The sequence below is a fragment of the Triturus cristatus genome, chromosome 1_2, assembly GCF_964204655.1.
Source record: "Triturus cristatus chromosome 1_2, aTriCri1.1, whole genome shotgun sequence".
NCBI lineage: Eukaryota > Metazoa > Chordata > Amphibia > Caudata > Salamandridae > Triturus > Triturus cristatus.
Genome location: NC_140580.1, coordinates 539,275,799 through 539,290,489, shown reverse-complemented (window position 1 = coordinate 539,290,489; position 14,691 = coordinate 539,275,799). Strand labels below are relative to the sequence as shown.

Below are 14,691 nucleotides of genomic sequence, written 5' to 3'. Positions count from 1 at the left end.
TAGTTAATAACATTTATCATCAGGAAAGCATAGAAGCTCTAGATTTTATGGCTGCTGATAAAAAGGAGCTAACACGAAAAATCATATCATCACTGCCCAATTGTAGTATTTCTTCATATGCAGAGATATAATTAGTCGTCCCATGAGCTTTAAAGTGGGGGATGAGGTAATGCTTAGTATACCTTACATAAAATCCGCAGAAAAACAAAAAATGTAGTAAGGTTTGTTTGCAACCATTGCCACATGGGCAGACTGTATCCTCCAGATTTTTGTTGTAGCCGATAGGGAAACATAGGAAATATTTTACACTGTTGTCCCTAAGGCGAAAGAGCAGACGCCTGTTCCATCTCCCAATAATTTTCCTTAAATATTCCTGTGGTTTTGAATAGTTAGTGTCGACTGTACTCGGGATGGACATATATCTAATGATAGAAGGTTTACTAAACTCTGCCTTTGCTCTATCAGTACGATATAGGGCATATAGTGCATCCCTTGCTGATTTTAAGATTATGTTTTTGGCAGCAAGGGGAAGGGAAAAGCTATGTTCTAGATGTATACTGGACAAGCTTTTGTGAACGGCGTTAAGCCAGGGTATATGTTTGCCCCTATCGCAACTCAAGCAGTCCATTATAATTCGTTGTGTTAAAATGGCTGCAGGATTGCGCCATATCTTCAGCCAAAATAAGGCGGGGCGGGATTTGATAAAATCTTCTACATAATGTAGATTCAATTCTTTATGACACAAAAAGGTAGGTGATGAGATTTGTGCCCCAAGTAACCTTCTGCAGAATCTATTTTCTTCTAATTGTATCCCGCTGCAGTCCGTGAACCCCCATACTTCAGAGCCATAAGTCGCAGTAGGCAGGCATTGGGTTCTATAGATCTGCAGTAGAGGGGTCACAACATCGGCCTTTTTTGGTTGTCCCAGACTCATTATAGAGTTGATTGCCAAACCTAATTTATTTCTACCTCTGGCTACATGCGATTTCCATGAGCCTGTGTCAGAAAAGACTAAACCAAGGTAGGGAAAAGTGCTCGTGCTTTTTAAAAGATCTGTTCCGATCCTTATATTCTTTATACTGTATTTTTTAGGTCCGCAAGACATTATGAATGATTTGTTAAAATTGGTGCATAGTCCCAAATCTCCCATAAAAGATACAAAACCAGAGATTAAAATACGTAAAACTTTAGGTGTGCGGCCCATAAGGACCGCATCGTCTGCATATAAAAGTGCAGGGTACAATTCGCCGTTAATTTTAGGTACATCGCTAGATAATTTGATCAGAGAGTTGTTCAATTCGTTAATATAAAGAATAAAAAGCAGAAATAAAGAATAATTAAGCCCCACTAACCTTTCACCTACTTATATTCTGTGAAACATTGCTTATTGTTTAAAAACAATAACTGCGAAATCAAGAGATCACATTCTATGTAACCTTGTTGATTACCTCGAAATAATAACTAGAAAATCAGAATAGAAACTCATACTAAAATGATCTTTAGTATAACCAAGCAAGCTGAATTATCATATTGCAATGAAACAAATACTTTAACTACATTGCTAATTTTGAATTTGCATTTAAAATGCACATCTAAATAGCACACATGTATAATCCAAAAGGGAAATACCTAAAATGAAAACATATAAAGATTACATCTGGGCTGTAATTGATTCTATGAAGAAATATAAAGTGCACTGGAAATAATATTTTTGCTAACTCTGGACTAAGCTACCAAAATTACTACACCTCAGTTTTTAATGTTAATAAAAATCCAATTCAGTGGTGAAGTTGGATTTTTGATCCATATACAAGAAAAGTATTTTTTTTTTAAGTTGGACAGAACTCCAGAAGGCTAATTATCAGCAGTGGTTCCAGGCAGTGCATTCCGCTTACTTAGCTGTGAAACCTGTTCCCAGAGCAGTAACAATGGGTCTTTTAGCAGGAGGGCCTCATGTGAGAAATTTGACTCAGCACAGAAAGGGTACTTGAGGATGGTTTGGGGAAACATTAATTTGAAAGGGACCAGGGTGAGGTCTGCCTATTCATAGTTAAGTGTAAAGGGAGAGCTGAAGAAGTAAAGCCCTTTGATCTCAAGGCACAGTGTAGCCAGCTTCGCTCCAGCCTAGTGGGGAGGGAAGTTGGACCCAGAACCAGTTTGGTGTAGTTGAGGAAGAAAGGACTGCTTAATTTACCTAGGCATACCACTTTCTAGGACACAAAACACTGTTAAGGTCAGAGGGTCTACAATGTTGGATTTATTCCACTGTGGGATAGCTTGTAGGATGTTCTGCAAAAGTCGGCAGGTTTGCCATTGGGAGCTTTTTTCTCATTGGTTAGGTCGTGTTCAGGATTCACCCCACCCACTTGCTAGTGAATCCTACAATTCACCTCTCCCCTGTTCATAATAACACATCTGGACCTGTGGAAGAACAGAAGAGAACTGGACTTCCTGTGTGGAGACCTGAACAGCTGGATTTGCTCCCACTTGTACTCAGGACTCAGAAGTGGATTCCAAGGTCCAGTTTGCTTTTCCACTTTGTGGCTTCTGGGACACAACAAGCTGCAAGAGGCCTTTTTCTTGAAGTGACCAGTTACAACTGAATGTGGACTAGACCTTACTGGTTGCCTTTGTTGGAGTGACAACTGACCTCAGAGTTGGCCCTGAGGCCATGTGAGTCTTAGAAATGATCAAGGGTAGCTGATCCAGAAAATCTGAAAAGCTATGACTCCTAAAATGTTCAGATTTTTAAGACCTTTAGAGCTTCACCGGGAGCTCGCTGCAAAGGTTTCTGGGTTCAAGAGGTCTTCATCAGATACAGCTTCAGGGTTACCTCACTGGAGGATACTGAGCTCCAAAACAGAGACTAAGGGCCTAATTTAGAATTTTGCAGACAAGTTACTCCGTCTCAGTGTGACAGATATCCCGTTTGTGTTATTGCAAATTTAATAGAGTCTACCAAATTCTAAATCAAGCTCCAAGTCCAAAGGTAGAAATGTTGCCCAGGTCAAGGTATGAAAGTACCTGCCTGAGAACTTAGGCGACAGCAAATACATTTTTTCCTTCTTGGAGCTTTTTGACAAAACCAGTGGCTTCACTTGGAAGTCGTCTAGCGGCTATCTGACTGCAAAAGGTCTTAACCGAAAACAGCCTCCAACTTTGCCCCTCTGGGGGGGTTTCCACTTCCATTTTAGAGACTTAGCCAGAAGGTAACAACTTTAAACTGGACAACTTACTTGGTGTATCAGACCTCCACCCCATTTCGTTCTGGCCTAAATTGCTTCTGATTAGCGCTTTACTTTTTCTTGGCGCTTTTGCGCTAAATTTTAAAGAAATTATATATCTGGTTCCCCTTGTTGGATATTATTGTGTTTGTATCCTTATTCTAATTAACATTGTATGTGGTTTTTCAAATTGGCTGTGGGATGTTTGTGTTGTGTTTTTTACTTTTTGTTTTGTTTCAGCTAAATTCTTTATATACTTTTCCTTAAGTTAAGCCTAGCTGCTCTGTGCCAAGCTATGGAGTTGAGGCCAGGTTAATTTATCCTGCATGTGTGTTGGGACTAACAAAAGTTTGACTCATATCCTCCTCAATAATAACCGATTTTTCTTACAGTAACCAATAAGGGGAACTTAATTAAATTTATATACCCATATGCCATACGAAAAATTGTAAAAACCACTATTAGAAAGCAATCAATGATGTTTATGATTTTATTATTTACATAAAGAGAAGAAAAGCTGAATGTGCTCTGTGCTCAAGTGATCACATGAGAATGAAAATTCCAAAAACACAAGGTATGTGTATTTACATAGACTGACAATGAACCATACTAGCTTAATTCTATTGGAACAGGATTAATCTATTGAAAGGCAGATATTGAGAAAATATAATGTGTTCAATTGATGTTTGCTTCAGTGGGATTTCAACCCGTTTTCTTAATGGGTTATCAGGCCAACAGCTTATTGAGGAAAACACTGAGCTTATCTACAGCGGAGAGGTCCGAATAGACTTGAGAGAACTTATAGTCCCAAATTGGTGATGGTAGAGGGATGCAGAGGTCTGCTGGGCACAAAACATGGAGGATGTTAACTGTTCAATCAAACCGAGATAATAAACTGATTGATTCTGCATATGATAGGCAGTAAATGCTCCGTGAGGTCAAATTCACAAATTAATCTCGACCAGAGAAACAGTTGATGCTCCTATCTCCTAGAGACGGCACAAAAGCAGTAGGTGTCTGCAAGTGATGAGTGAGACACCACTTAGGCAAAGTCTGGCCATGTACAGTCTTCTCCTCCTTATTCACTGGTGCAATTAATGTGTGCACCAGCTGGACCCGAGCCTCAAGCTCCTGGACTAGGTTAGAGTCTTGAGGAACCAAGTGGAGCAGCTCCCGCACTCCATCACTGATGTCCTGGAATGGGAATCAAGGTGTCAGGCACTGCTGGCTACCGGAGTGAAGCCCAGCCTCCATTTCTGGCTACCTGAATGAAGCCCTGCCTCCACTGCTGTCCGCCACAGTGCCTCTTCATGTACGGGCTGGTACGCTACAGCCCAAGCTCTGAAACCTTGAGGCCCAACCCACTCTGTCTGCTGCCAGCACTGCAGCACTAAAATTATTATGATAGGAAGCACGAGCACCACAAAGCAGCTTCTGTGAAGCTCCCAAGCACAGTAAAGTAACCAGATTTGCAGATAATGATTTTTGGCACAATGTGGGAGCTATAAAAAGGAGTGTTGGGACAGGAGTGTCCACTGTATGGTAAATAGGCATGTGTCGCTGGCCAAAGTTTCCAGCTGCTTGTGAAACTGATATCCTGAACTTTCATTTTGGGCCTGCCATCATTCTTATCAAGCATGTGCTCAGAAACCTTGGCCTGTCCTTCACAATACGAGTTCCAGGGCCTGTCCTGTGACTAGAGAGATGCAGCAAGCGTGACGTCTGCACTTTCTCCCTAGAAGCCTGCTTGCTGGGAAAGGAAAGGAGTCTACCTGGCACTCCACGAGGACAGACTGTTAACGAGGAGAAGTCCAATGTATAACCTGCACCTAGAGAAAGCAAACGACCTGGGAGAGCAAAACCAGGAGCACCCCCTGCTGTGAGTGGGTCCCCCGTTACTCTCCGAGGTTCCTGCTGAGAACCACATCCAACAACTGCTCAAATTCAAACCATTGTGTCTGCCTAATAGCTGCTGCATGCCTTGATCTGGTGTAGCTTCTGTCGGCAGATTAACAAGCCGCAGTGCTGCCGAGGCAGAGCCAGTTGGCCTGGGAAGGCTGAACTACCAGGGACACCTTCTCGTTGACCAATCAGGCCAATGTGTGGTGCAATTGCCTTGTTGTAGGACCCATTTACATTCAGCCAGTTGATGGTCCTTAACTTCTGAAGTTGCAGTGACTATTTAGACCGCACCCAGCAAGCTGCATTTGTCTTGCAAATCCTGTTCGGAAGGAAGGCTGCTGCACACACTGGGTTGCTTCTGATCTGCTTGTCACACTGTTGTAGAACCAACAAGCGGATAATGTGGGCCTCTACCTGTGATCAGAACAGAAAGACTGTAACACACAGACTTTCACCCACATCAATAACGGAGGGAAAAACAAGCAAACTGACTGTGCATCTGAACCTGTGGGGTCAACATAAACTAGTCTGCATCTGTGCCTAATATATGCTTCTGCAACAAAACTTTAGAGACTATAATTAATAGGATCGTACAGGCAGGAGAGTGTACTTGGTGGGTGTTACAACCACTGGAGATCATAACCAGGGGTACCATCTTGATTTTACTAATTGAATTGCATTTGTATTGCTGTGTGTTTAAAAGTAATGTCCTTAAAATGAAGACAGCCATTGGACTGAAAATGTATTTATTGTGTCTGTTGGTTGACTGTTGACCCTTGAGCTCTTGTTTCCCTGCTCTACCTCCCTAAGCAAAATGTGACTGTTTGCCCTCTACCCTGAGAATCAAGTGTGGAAATTGTGATTTGGCCTGGTTTGTAGAGCCATAGTAGCCAGTAATAAACTACGTCAACCACCACAGTGGCACCCAGTATCCCAAATCCTCCTTGTAGCGTCCCCAACAAGGTTTAAAATTGAGCAACTGACATCTTGCTTTAGGCCACACCCTGTTTGATTTATTTACCTTTGTGAAACCTCTAATAAAAAACGAGATCTGCTAATATTTCAAAGTGTGCTACTGTGTATCCGGAATGGGGTGCCTTGGAAATGGAAACGTTTTTTCCAGTTTGTGAAGTTCAGGGTTTGCCTAGTAACATAAAATGAGAGTTTCTTAGTTCTAAAGTTAACATCCTACTGCTAAGAATTTATAATGTAAACATATTCTAGTCAGATACAGTTTATTTAGATGTTTGTTTAGGATACTATTTTGCTATCCTGGTGGAGTAACACAAAAGCCCCTGGAACCCCTCTATTCAGCTCAGTCTACGCAGCAAACATGGTAAGGTTGCACAAATGAGGCCTAGATGCATGACGTTCTATGGCACTACTTCCTGCTACTCCCTTTCTATCACGTTTCTTTGGATCATCTGGTGTTCTTGTGGACTAAGAGCGACCCTGTCCCTTGTAATATGTTGAATTGTATCTTTAGAGGAGTCATGCAGTGAGCATAGGGGACTTGAAAACAGGGACAGCACCATGCTCCCTGTCTGTCAGTGAGGAAGGAAATGTCCTGGCCAATAGCCTTCTCTCTTTAGGGAGTTCTTTCTCACTTGCTATACATAAAATGTGGTTGGTACTTCAGGGAATTGGTGCCAGGCACCCAGCACTTCCTTCTGAGACCAAACTTCCACTGCCTCCAGAGACACTTTAGCACCATTGGTCCGACTTCCTCTCGGTATCGGGCTTTGGGATCCCGAACAATCATTTCACTGTTTGTGAAGTTAATAACTCATTGCGACAAGAGCTTGAGTACATCACATCTGTCCCTTGCTGTGATTTAAGGGACCCTGAGTTTTTTACATGTGACTTCAGGAGTTGCACCATGGGCTATGGGTTCATTTTTTCACTGTCAGTTTTGCACGGCTTATCCAACACCCAACTCCTCCTGCTTGCTGTCGACTCTAGCTCTTGCATGAGGCGGGCATGTTTTAAGGTCATGTCCACGAAGCCAGTGAGTGAAAGGTCTCATTGCAAATAGATTTGAAAAAGTCTATTCTGGCTAGAATTTGGCTGCCTGCCCTCAACTTACTAAAGCTGAAACATTTTCCCACGTGTTACCTAGACCTAAACATAAAAGGAAGATTCTGCGTCTGAAAGCACTAACCTACGATGAAGTGTAATAGAGTAATTCTCGACCCAGTTGTGCATGGCACTGCCATCCTAATGTTTTCACTAGATTCTAGAGGGGAAGGAGATTACACCATGCCACTGGTAAATTCTCCCACAGTGGTTCACGCTAACTCCAAAACGCTACCAATGCTCTTACTCTGTGCTACTCCATCACTGTTACACATCATAGGAATGGTTGAGTCTATGGGAAACACAGCAGCTGGTACATCAAGTCATTGTGACAGGAACATCTAGATAGTGAATTATGCTAGTTTAGTGCTGTCCCTTTTGAAGTGGGACCGAGATTCATCAGTATGCTGTCATCCTCCATGGGTATTGATTAGTTTTGACTGCAATGGTTAGTACCAGAGGCTACAAAGCTGTCTGCATGGTAGAAGTACTATTGTCTTCTGCATGTTGAATAATAGATTCTAGTCCTTACTATGCTACTAGCCATGCCAACAGTACCACCTGCTACACTGCATATACTAAATGGCAATCTTTTGAAACTGAAAGCAGTGCCTGCTGTCTGCCTTCAAAGAAGGGAAACGTTTTATGTGTGTTTTTTTTTTTTAGGTATTATTTTATTTTTTTAAATAAAATTTGGACTATCTTATGATGGCATACCTGTCACCACACTGTTTTACTCTTATACTACTCTGTTTATGTCGAACCTGCTGCCCCTAGTATTTGAGCCGTTGTAATCATAATGAACATAGCAAAATTCTAGTTTGAAATAATATCATGTGTTTTTTTTAAACCTGTTCATAGTGCACTTTATTTGGGTATAGATGTATTGTACTGGCTGAGTTGCTGATTTTGTAATGCTAGTGACCTGGGTTCTGGTCCTGGCTAGTACACCTTTTTCAAAAAGTTGATTTTGGCGAGTCTTCTTTCACCTCTCCTTGTAAAAATCTGTCATGTAATTGGATAATCTAAAAAGGTGTAGTGCAATAGGTTTTATTTTTTTTTAATTGTACATAATCTTAATTAGTCTTCCAATACCTTCTATGTACAGTACCCCATAGCTGGTTATGAATAATGCTCATATATTTTAATCACCATCTCGTAAACTATGGCATTTTCCTCTGCTTTCAATTGTTGTTTTGTTTTGCTATGGCCTGCCTCGTTAAGAGTATAGAATTCCTATATTCATACAAAACAATTGATGAGACACTGTCTCTTATGTTGTGTGGTGCTTTGTTTTCCAGCTACCTGTACGGGATGCACTGCCACTTTCTCTGTCCTAAAAAAGAGGGTAAGAAAATAACTCTTTATCTGTTCAAATTGTCTTAAGTATTTCTATTTGTTGGTGCAATGTTCATTGAGACCAGTCAGGTGAGAAGTATTGCAGTAAAACCAATTGTTTTCCCCTTACGAGCTGTGCAAACTTAGAATGTGCCGCATTTACCCACGAAAATTGCACCAGGTTTTGTCAGTTACATATAGCGTGCAAAAATCCACCAGTTGGGGAATCGCTGAAACTGACACAATACCAAAATTGAAACGCAGGAGGTGCTAGGAGTGCCAAGATTCACCAGGTTTAAAAAACTCAGCGTGACTGACATTTGCGTATTTGGAGAGTTTTCCTTTTGAGCACTGAACCATGTACAATGATTATTATTATGGTGTGCCAAAAAGTACAAAACATGAGAAGCTGATCAAGGTCCCTGATTGGTAAAACTTGTATGGTGCCATTTTTGCTATAAAGTAGTTGGGTCCAGAGTACTTGTAGTAGTATACATTTTTTTCTCTCTTTTGGGGCGACACTGTTGTTGGAGTCATACGACTCCTCATGACGTTGACTGTAAGCCCACAATGTCCCTGTACATGTACTCCATCTTAGATTCTTTTTTTCTGCTGTTGGGTTCAGAGGTGTTCTGACCGAGCTCCAGACAAAGACCAATTGTGACTGGGTTGGAGAGTGTTTGGAGACAGGGTGTTGTCTTGGAGCCTCCTCAAAGCCATTTCAGAACTGAGCATCCTTTTTAAATTCTGCCCCAACTGTGATCGAAATGTAAGCATAAACGACACACGCCCTGTAGTTTGTATGTATGTTATTCCTCCCAGGAGACCATTAGTCAGAGGATTGTAATGTTTGATCCTCTTTCAATCCTTAAACTCTAATTTTATGGAGAAAAGTTTATCCTGGCACACTTGGAAAATGGGATATGGCACATGGGTTTCTTGGATGAAGAAGACATTTCTCAGGGGAACACCAGGGTATTCTAAACTTCAGGTTATTACATCAGAAGTCCTAGAAGGAGGCATCTGAAAGAGCTTTACTGAACAAAAAGACCCTAAATCTACAAAGCAGACAGCAAGATGTTTGCTAAAGAAATAAAGTCAAAGGTTGACAAACAAAAATAGTTTATTTCTAAATAACGTTACGCTGAAGGCATTGATACGCAGATGCATCTTTCTGATCCAAACACACATAAGGATGTATTCAAAATGCAAGATCCAACATCTGAAAGTGATTGAGGTCGTAAGGACAGGGATAAACTGTCTGAGAACTATCAAAGCCGAAAGCACAGAGAAGTCTCTTTGGACTCTACTTCAGAGCATAATCGAGATAGGGAATGGGGGGGAATCATCTAACTCGCCTTCAGAGCACAATCCAGTTCGGAATCAAAAGAAATAATATTGGACTCAAGAATATCGAACTCTGCTTCAGAATAAGATCAAGCTCAAACTCCGAGAGCTCAGCCATCAAAGTCAATACAATAATCGTGGAACAGAAGAAGTTATTGAGCCCAGAAGAATTAAAACATTTGAATTTTTTAAGTACAGCGCAGAGAGATCTGACTTAAAAAGAAGCAGAGCTTTGAAGAGGCACTTGACTCATAAAAATCCCAAAGCCCCTAGGGATTAAATAATTAAGAGAATACACTGACCGTCTAAAACAAAGAGTCAAGTGGTTGCCCCTGGAAGTTTGAGAGGGTGTTGAGTAGCTGGGGAGCATATTACGGACAGTGTTGCGATCTGGATTGTGAGAGGGTATTGAATGACGATTCTCCCTCATAAGGGAAAATGAGATGTATAGCATCCCTAGAAGCTCTGGGGGACAGCTTGGCACTAATATGTCCTTGCTGACTTACCCGTCGCACTTGTGAAAGTATTTACAAAAAGGGATCCCCCTTGCTCCCTTCCAACTATCGTCCTATCAGTCTAATCGACATATCCCAAAAATTGTTCGGCAGACTGATTCTGAATCGACTGCAGGCCTGGACCGAAGAAATGGAAATTTTGTCCCCTTACCAGGCAGGATTCAGGGAGGGTGTATCAACCACAGACCAAATCTTCAGGTTAAATCTCCTCTACTGGAGAACAGCTGTAATCGAGGGCGGCAGTCTATATACCATCTTTGTAGACCTACGTGCCGCCTTTGATTTGGTCCCCAGAGCGAGGCTATGGAGAGTCATGGAAGAGTTGAATGTCCCTACTGACATCCTGACAATCCTGATGAGACTCCACCACAACAACTACGCTCGCGTAAGGTGTGGCAAAGGTGGCAAACTAACCGAAAGGTTCCCCGTTCGCAGAGGTGTGAGACAGGGTTGCGTGCTCGCACCGACCCTGTTCTGCATCTTTGTGAACGGGGTTGTTGCCCACCTAAACAGGATCCCCAACTCCGATGCCCCAAAATTGACCGGCAGCAGGGTGCCTGCAATCATGTTTGCAGACGACACCCTGCTGCTGTCTAAATCCCCCATGGGGATTCAGCGCATTTTGGACGGTTTTCTAGACTTTTGTAATGATCGGGGATTGGAAATCAACCCCCAAAAAACTAAGTTCATGATCCTGAACCCCAACCCCCAGAATCGAGCCCCACCCAGGCTAGGCACAACACAACTGGAACGTGTGCACAATATTGAATATTTGGGGATCACGTTAAACGAACATCTATCGTGGACGTCTCATCAGGCCAAAGTGACCATCAAACTGGCACAGTTGGCGGGTGGCACTATGCGCCTGGCGAACAAATCCTTTTATCGTCCACTAACCCCAATTATTCACATATATAAAACTCAAGCACGGGTGGGTGTCACATATGGGGGTGAGCTCTGGGGTCACACTCATCTCCCAAAGTTACAGTCCACCGAAAATAAATTCCTGAGACAGGTCACTGCCCTCCCCCAGAGCACTCCATTACTCCCCCTCAGATTAGATCTGGGAGTAAGACCAATAACAGAGGAGCTAGGTCTTAAACCCCTAACCTTTTGGAGGCGTTTGTGGTGCAGCCCCGATCTCTTAAATTACAGAGAGGAACTCCAGGAATTCTTGCAGCTGCGGAATGCCACGAGGATCCCGTGGCTGACCTATGTCAAGGGAAGGCTCGAGGATCTGGGCTACCCGGAACTATGGACGGATCCTTCCAACTCCTGTACAAAGATTTCAAAGAAGGTACTCGCGAGAGCATACTACGAACTGATGCTCACAAGAGCTATCAACGACAGCCGTGAAGGATCCCTGACACACTTATTCCTGAAAGCGAAAGACTCTTACTGTCTCGAAAGTACTCTTGATGCGATCTCCCCTCTGCTAACGAGGAAACTATTCTTTCAATGGAGATACGGATGCCTCCCTCTAGCATTTTTTACAGCGTCTTGGTCTCCTCGCTCCACCATAGCAACTTGCCCTGTCTGTGCTTATCCGAAGGAGGATGAAGTTCACGCTGTTTTCTTCTGCAAGGGCTACGAGAGGAGCAGGAAACGTTGGTTAGTCCCGTTACTCGGGAACTTGGGCTTCAGATCCTTCCAACCTGCCTATAGAGTCTTAAAGACAGATCTTTCTCCTATTGTTGTCTCTGCACTTTCAAAATTTTTAACCTCCCTGTGGTTTACTCGTAGTCGCGTGCTGAAAAGACTTGTATAACAGACCCCCTGATAGACTTTAGCACAGTACACTGTACCCTCTGTTCTCCTTTTAATGTATTTTAATGTCTTAACTATTGGATCACATCATGTTTAATACGTTTATAACTGTGTATATTTTGTTATGTATCTTTTATGATCTGTGATCGAAATAAAGATTTTTGAAACGAAACGAAAGTATTTTGTGGTGTCTTTTCTTCAATGTGTACTGTTGACAAGTTTTGTTTATAGTTGGAAATAATAAAACCAGTTTACAAAAGAAACCAAAATGAAAAAATTCCTCCACCAATCTCACAGGACTTTCTGACGCAGTGGCGTACAGAAAAGGAATTTGTACTAAGTGAGGACTCGGAGGTTGCACTAGTGACAGACGATCCATTTGTACACATTTTGTAATAAGAGGAAGGCATCATTTAGTAAGCAATAGAAACACATTCACCTCAAGAAGACATTGTGCTTTACCCAAGTAGACCCTCTGCTTCAAGTGACAATCACATTATCAAAGAGGCAGCTGACATTTGAGGTACATATAAATACAGAACAACAGGGTGTCCATTTTATGTTAGAAACTTGAACTCCTCAGCTTAGGAGGCATCACTACTCATGTTACATACTATTCTACAGAATGGTAAAGAGGTGTTCCTTAAACCAGACACAGCAAAGGTGGTGATCCCAAGAACAGAAACGAAATGCAAGACTTTGACTGAAGACCTACAATACATTATAGCGCAAGTAGAAGCAGAATATCCGGTTGCAGCTAGGAAAAGAGCTTAATCTGGAGCCACACATGGACTATTGCATGACAAACATAGTAAAAATACTTGAGGCAGTGGGTTGAACAAGCATTGGCACAGCCAATAGGTCTCTCCTATGCAAGCCATATTGGCTTTGCCAATATGTTTTAGCCATGTTGTTCACCAGTGTGGTTATTGTTCAGCATGACTAAAGGTTAGTGGGGTAATGGAGAGTGGCGTGGCATGGAGTGTCGTAAAGTGGAGTGGAGTAGAGTGGGGTGTTATTGAGTGAAGCGGTGCAGAGTATAGTTGAGTGGCATGGAGTGGGGTAGAGTATCGTGGAGTGGAAGGGCGTCGGCTGGAGAAGTGTGTTCGAGAGGAGTAGACTGTCATAGATCGGAGTGGCATATAGTGTTGTGGAGTGGTGTAGAGCAGAGTGGAGTGGTGTAGAGGATGTTGCTGTGATCGGAGTAGAGTGTTGCAGAGTGCGTAGATCAGACTAAATTGTCATAGAGTGGAGTAGTGTAGGAGAGTGGAATGGTGTAGAGTTGAGTGGCACAGAGCAGAGTGGAGTGGTATAGAGTCAAGTAGTGAAGTGGAATAGAGTGTAGTAGTGTATCATAAAATAGGGTGGAGTAAAGTAGCATGGAGTGGCATAGAGGGAGTTGCGTAGAGCGTTGTACATTGGAGTAGTATTTTACAGTGCAATAGAGTGGAGTACAGTTTTGTGGAGCTGCATAGATTGGAGTAGAGTATAATGGAGTAGAGCGTTGGAGTGGAGTATCATAGAGTGTAGTGTTGTAAAGTGGCATAGAGTGAAGTGTCGTAAAGTACAGTGGTGCAGAATAGATTGGCATAGAGTGCATTGGTTGTGAGTAAAGTGGTGTAGAGTGCATTAGCTTAGAGTGCAGTGGCGTACAGAAGACTGGTGCAGTGTAGAGTGCAGTGGTGTACAGTAGAATGTGTAGAGTGAATTGGCGTGGAGTGGTGCAAGGTAGAATGCAGTGGCATAGAGTAGTGGCGTAGAGTCCATTGGTGTAGAGTACAGAGTTAGAGTAAAGTGGCGTAGAGTGCAGTGTTGCAGAGTAAAGTGGCACAGAGTAGAGTGACCTGGATCGGAGAGATGTAGAGCAAAGAGTGCCGTGGTGCATAATAGAGTGGACTAGAGTGCCCTGGCATAGCGAAGAGTGGTGCAGAGTAGAGAGGCGTAGATAAAAGTAGAGCAGAGTGCAGGGACGCATAGTAGATTAGAGCGGCATAGAGTTCAGTGGCAGAGAGTGCAGTTTTGCAGAGTAGAGTGTTGTAGAGTGGAATGGCGGAGAATGCAGTAGAGTAGAGTGGGGCAGAGTAAATTGACATAGAGTGCAATGGTGCAGAGTAGAGTGGCGGAGAGTGCAGTGGCTTAAAGTTGAGTGTTGCAGAGTAGAGTATAGTGGTGGTGGTGTACAGTGCAGTGTAGCTTGACATAGAGTGCAGTGGTGCAAAGTATATTCATTTTGAGTAAAGTAGTGTGGAGTGCACTGGCATAGAGTGCAGCGGTGCAGAATAGAGTGGAGTAGTGCAGGGTGGAGTGGTTAGAATGAAATGGCGCAGAGTGGAATAGAGTGCAGTGACATAAAGTACATTGTTTCAGAGTAGAATGCAATGGAGTAGGGTGCAGTGGTGTACAGTGGTGTAGCAGCATACGGTGCATTGGTGTAGATGCAGCGGAGTAGAGTAGGACAGAGTAAAGTGACAGAGTTTAATGGTGCAGAGTAGAGTGGCGTAGAGTGCAGTGGCTTAAAGTAG

The 14,691-nt window shown here is 42.7% G+C and overlaps 1 protein-coding gene across 5 annotated transcripts in view; it reads left to right on the top strand.

Moving 5' to 3' along the window:
- Positions 1-14,691, top strand: part of ZFYVE27 (zinc finger FYVE-type containing 27) — a 291,267-nt gene that overhangs the window by 240,667 nt on the left and 35,909 nt on the right. For all 5 annotated transcript variants that reach the window (XM_085606361.1, XM_085606351.1, XM_085606358.1 and 2 more), the window contains one exon: positions 8,504-8,550. In XM_085606361.1, the coding sequence (XP_085462487.1) occupies positions 8,504-8,550 (47 nt within the window). The remainder of the gene's footprint in view (positions 1-8,503; positions 8,551-14,691) is intronic.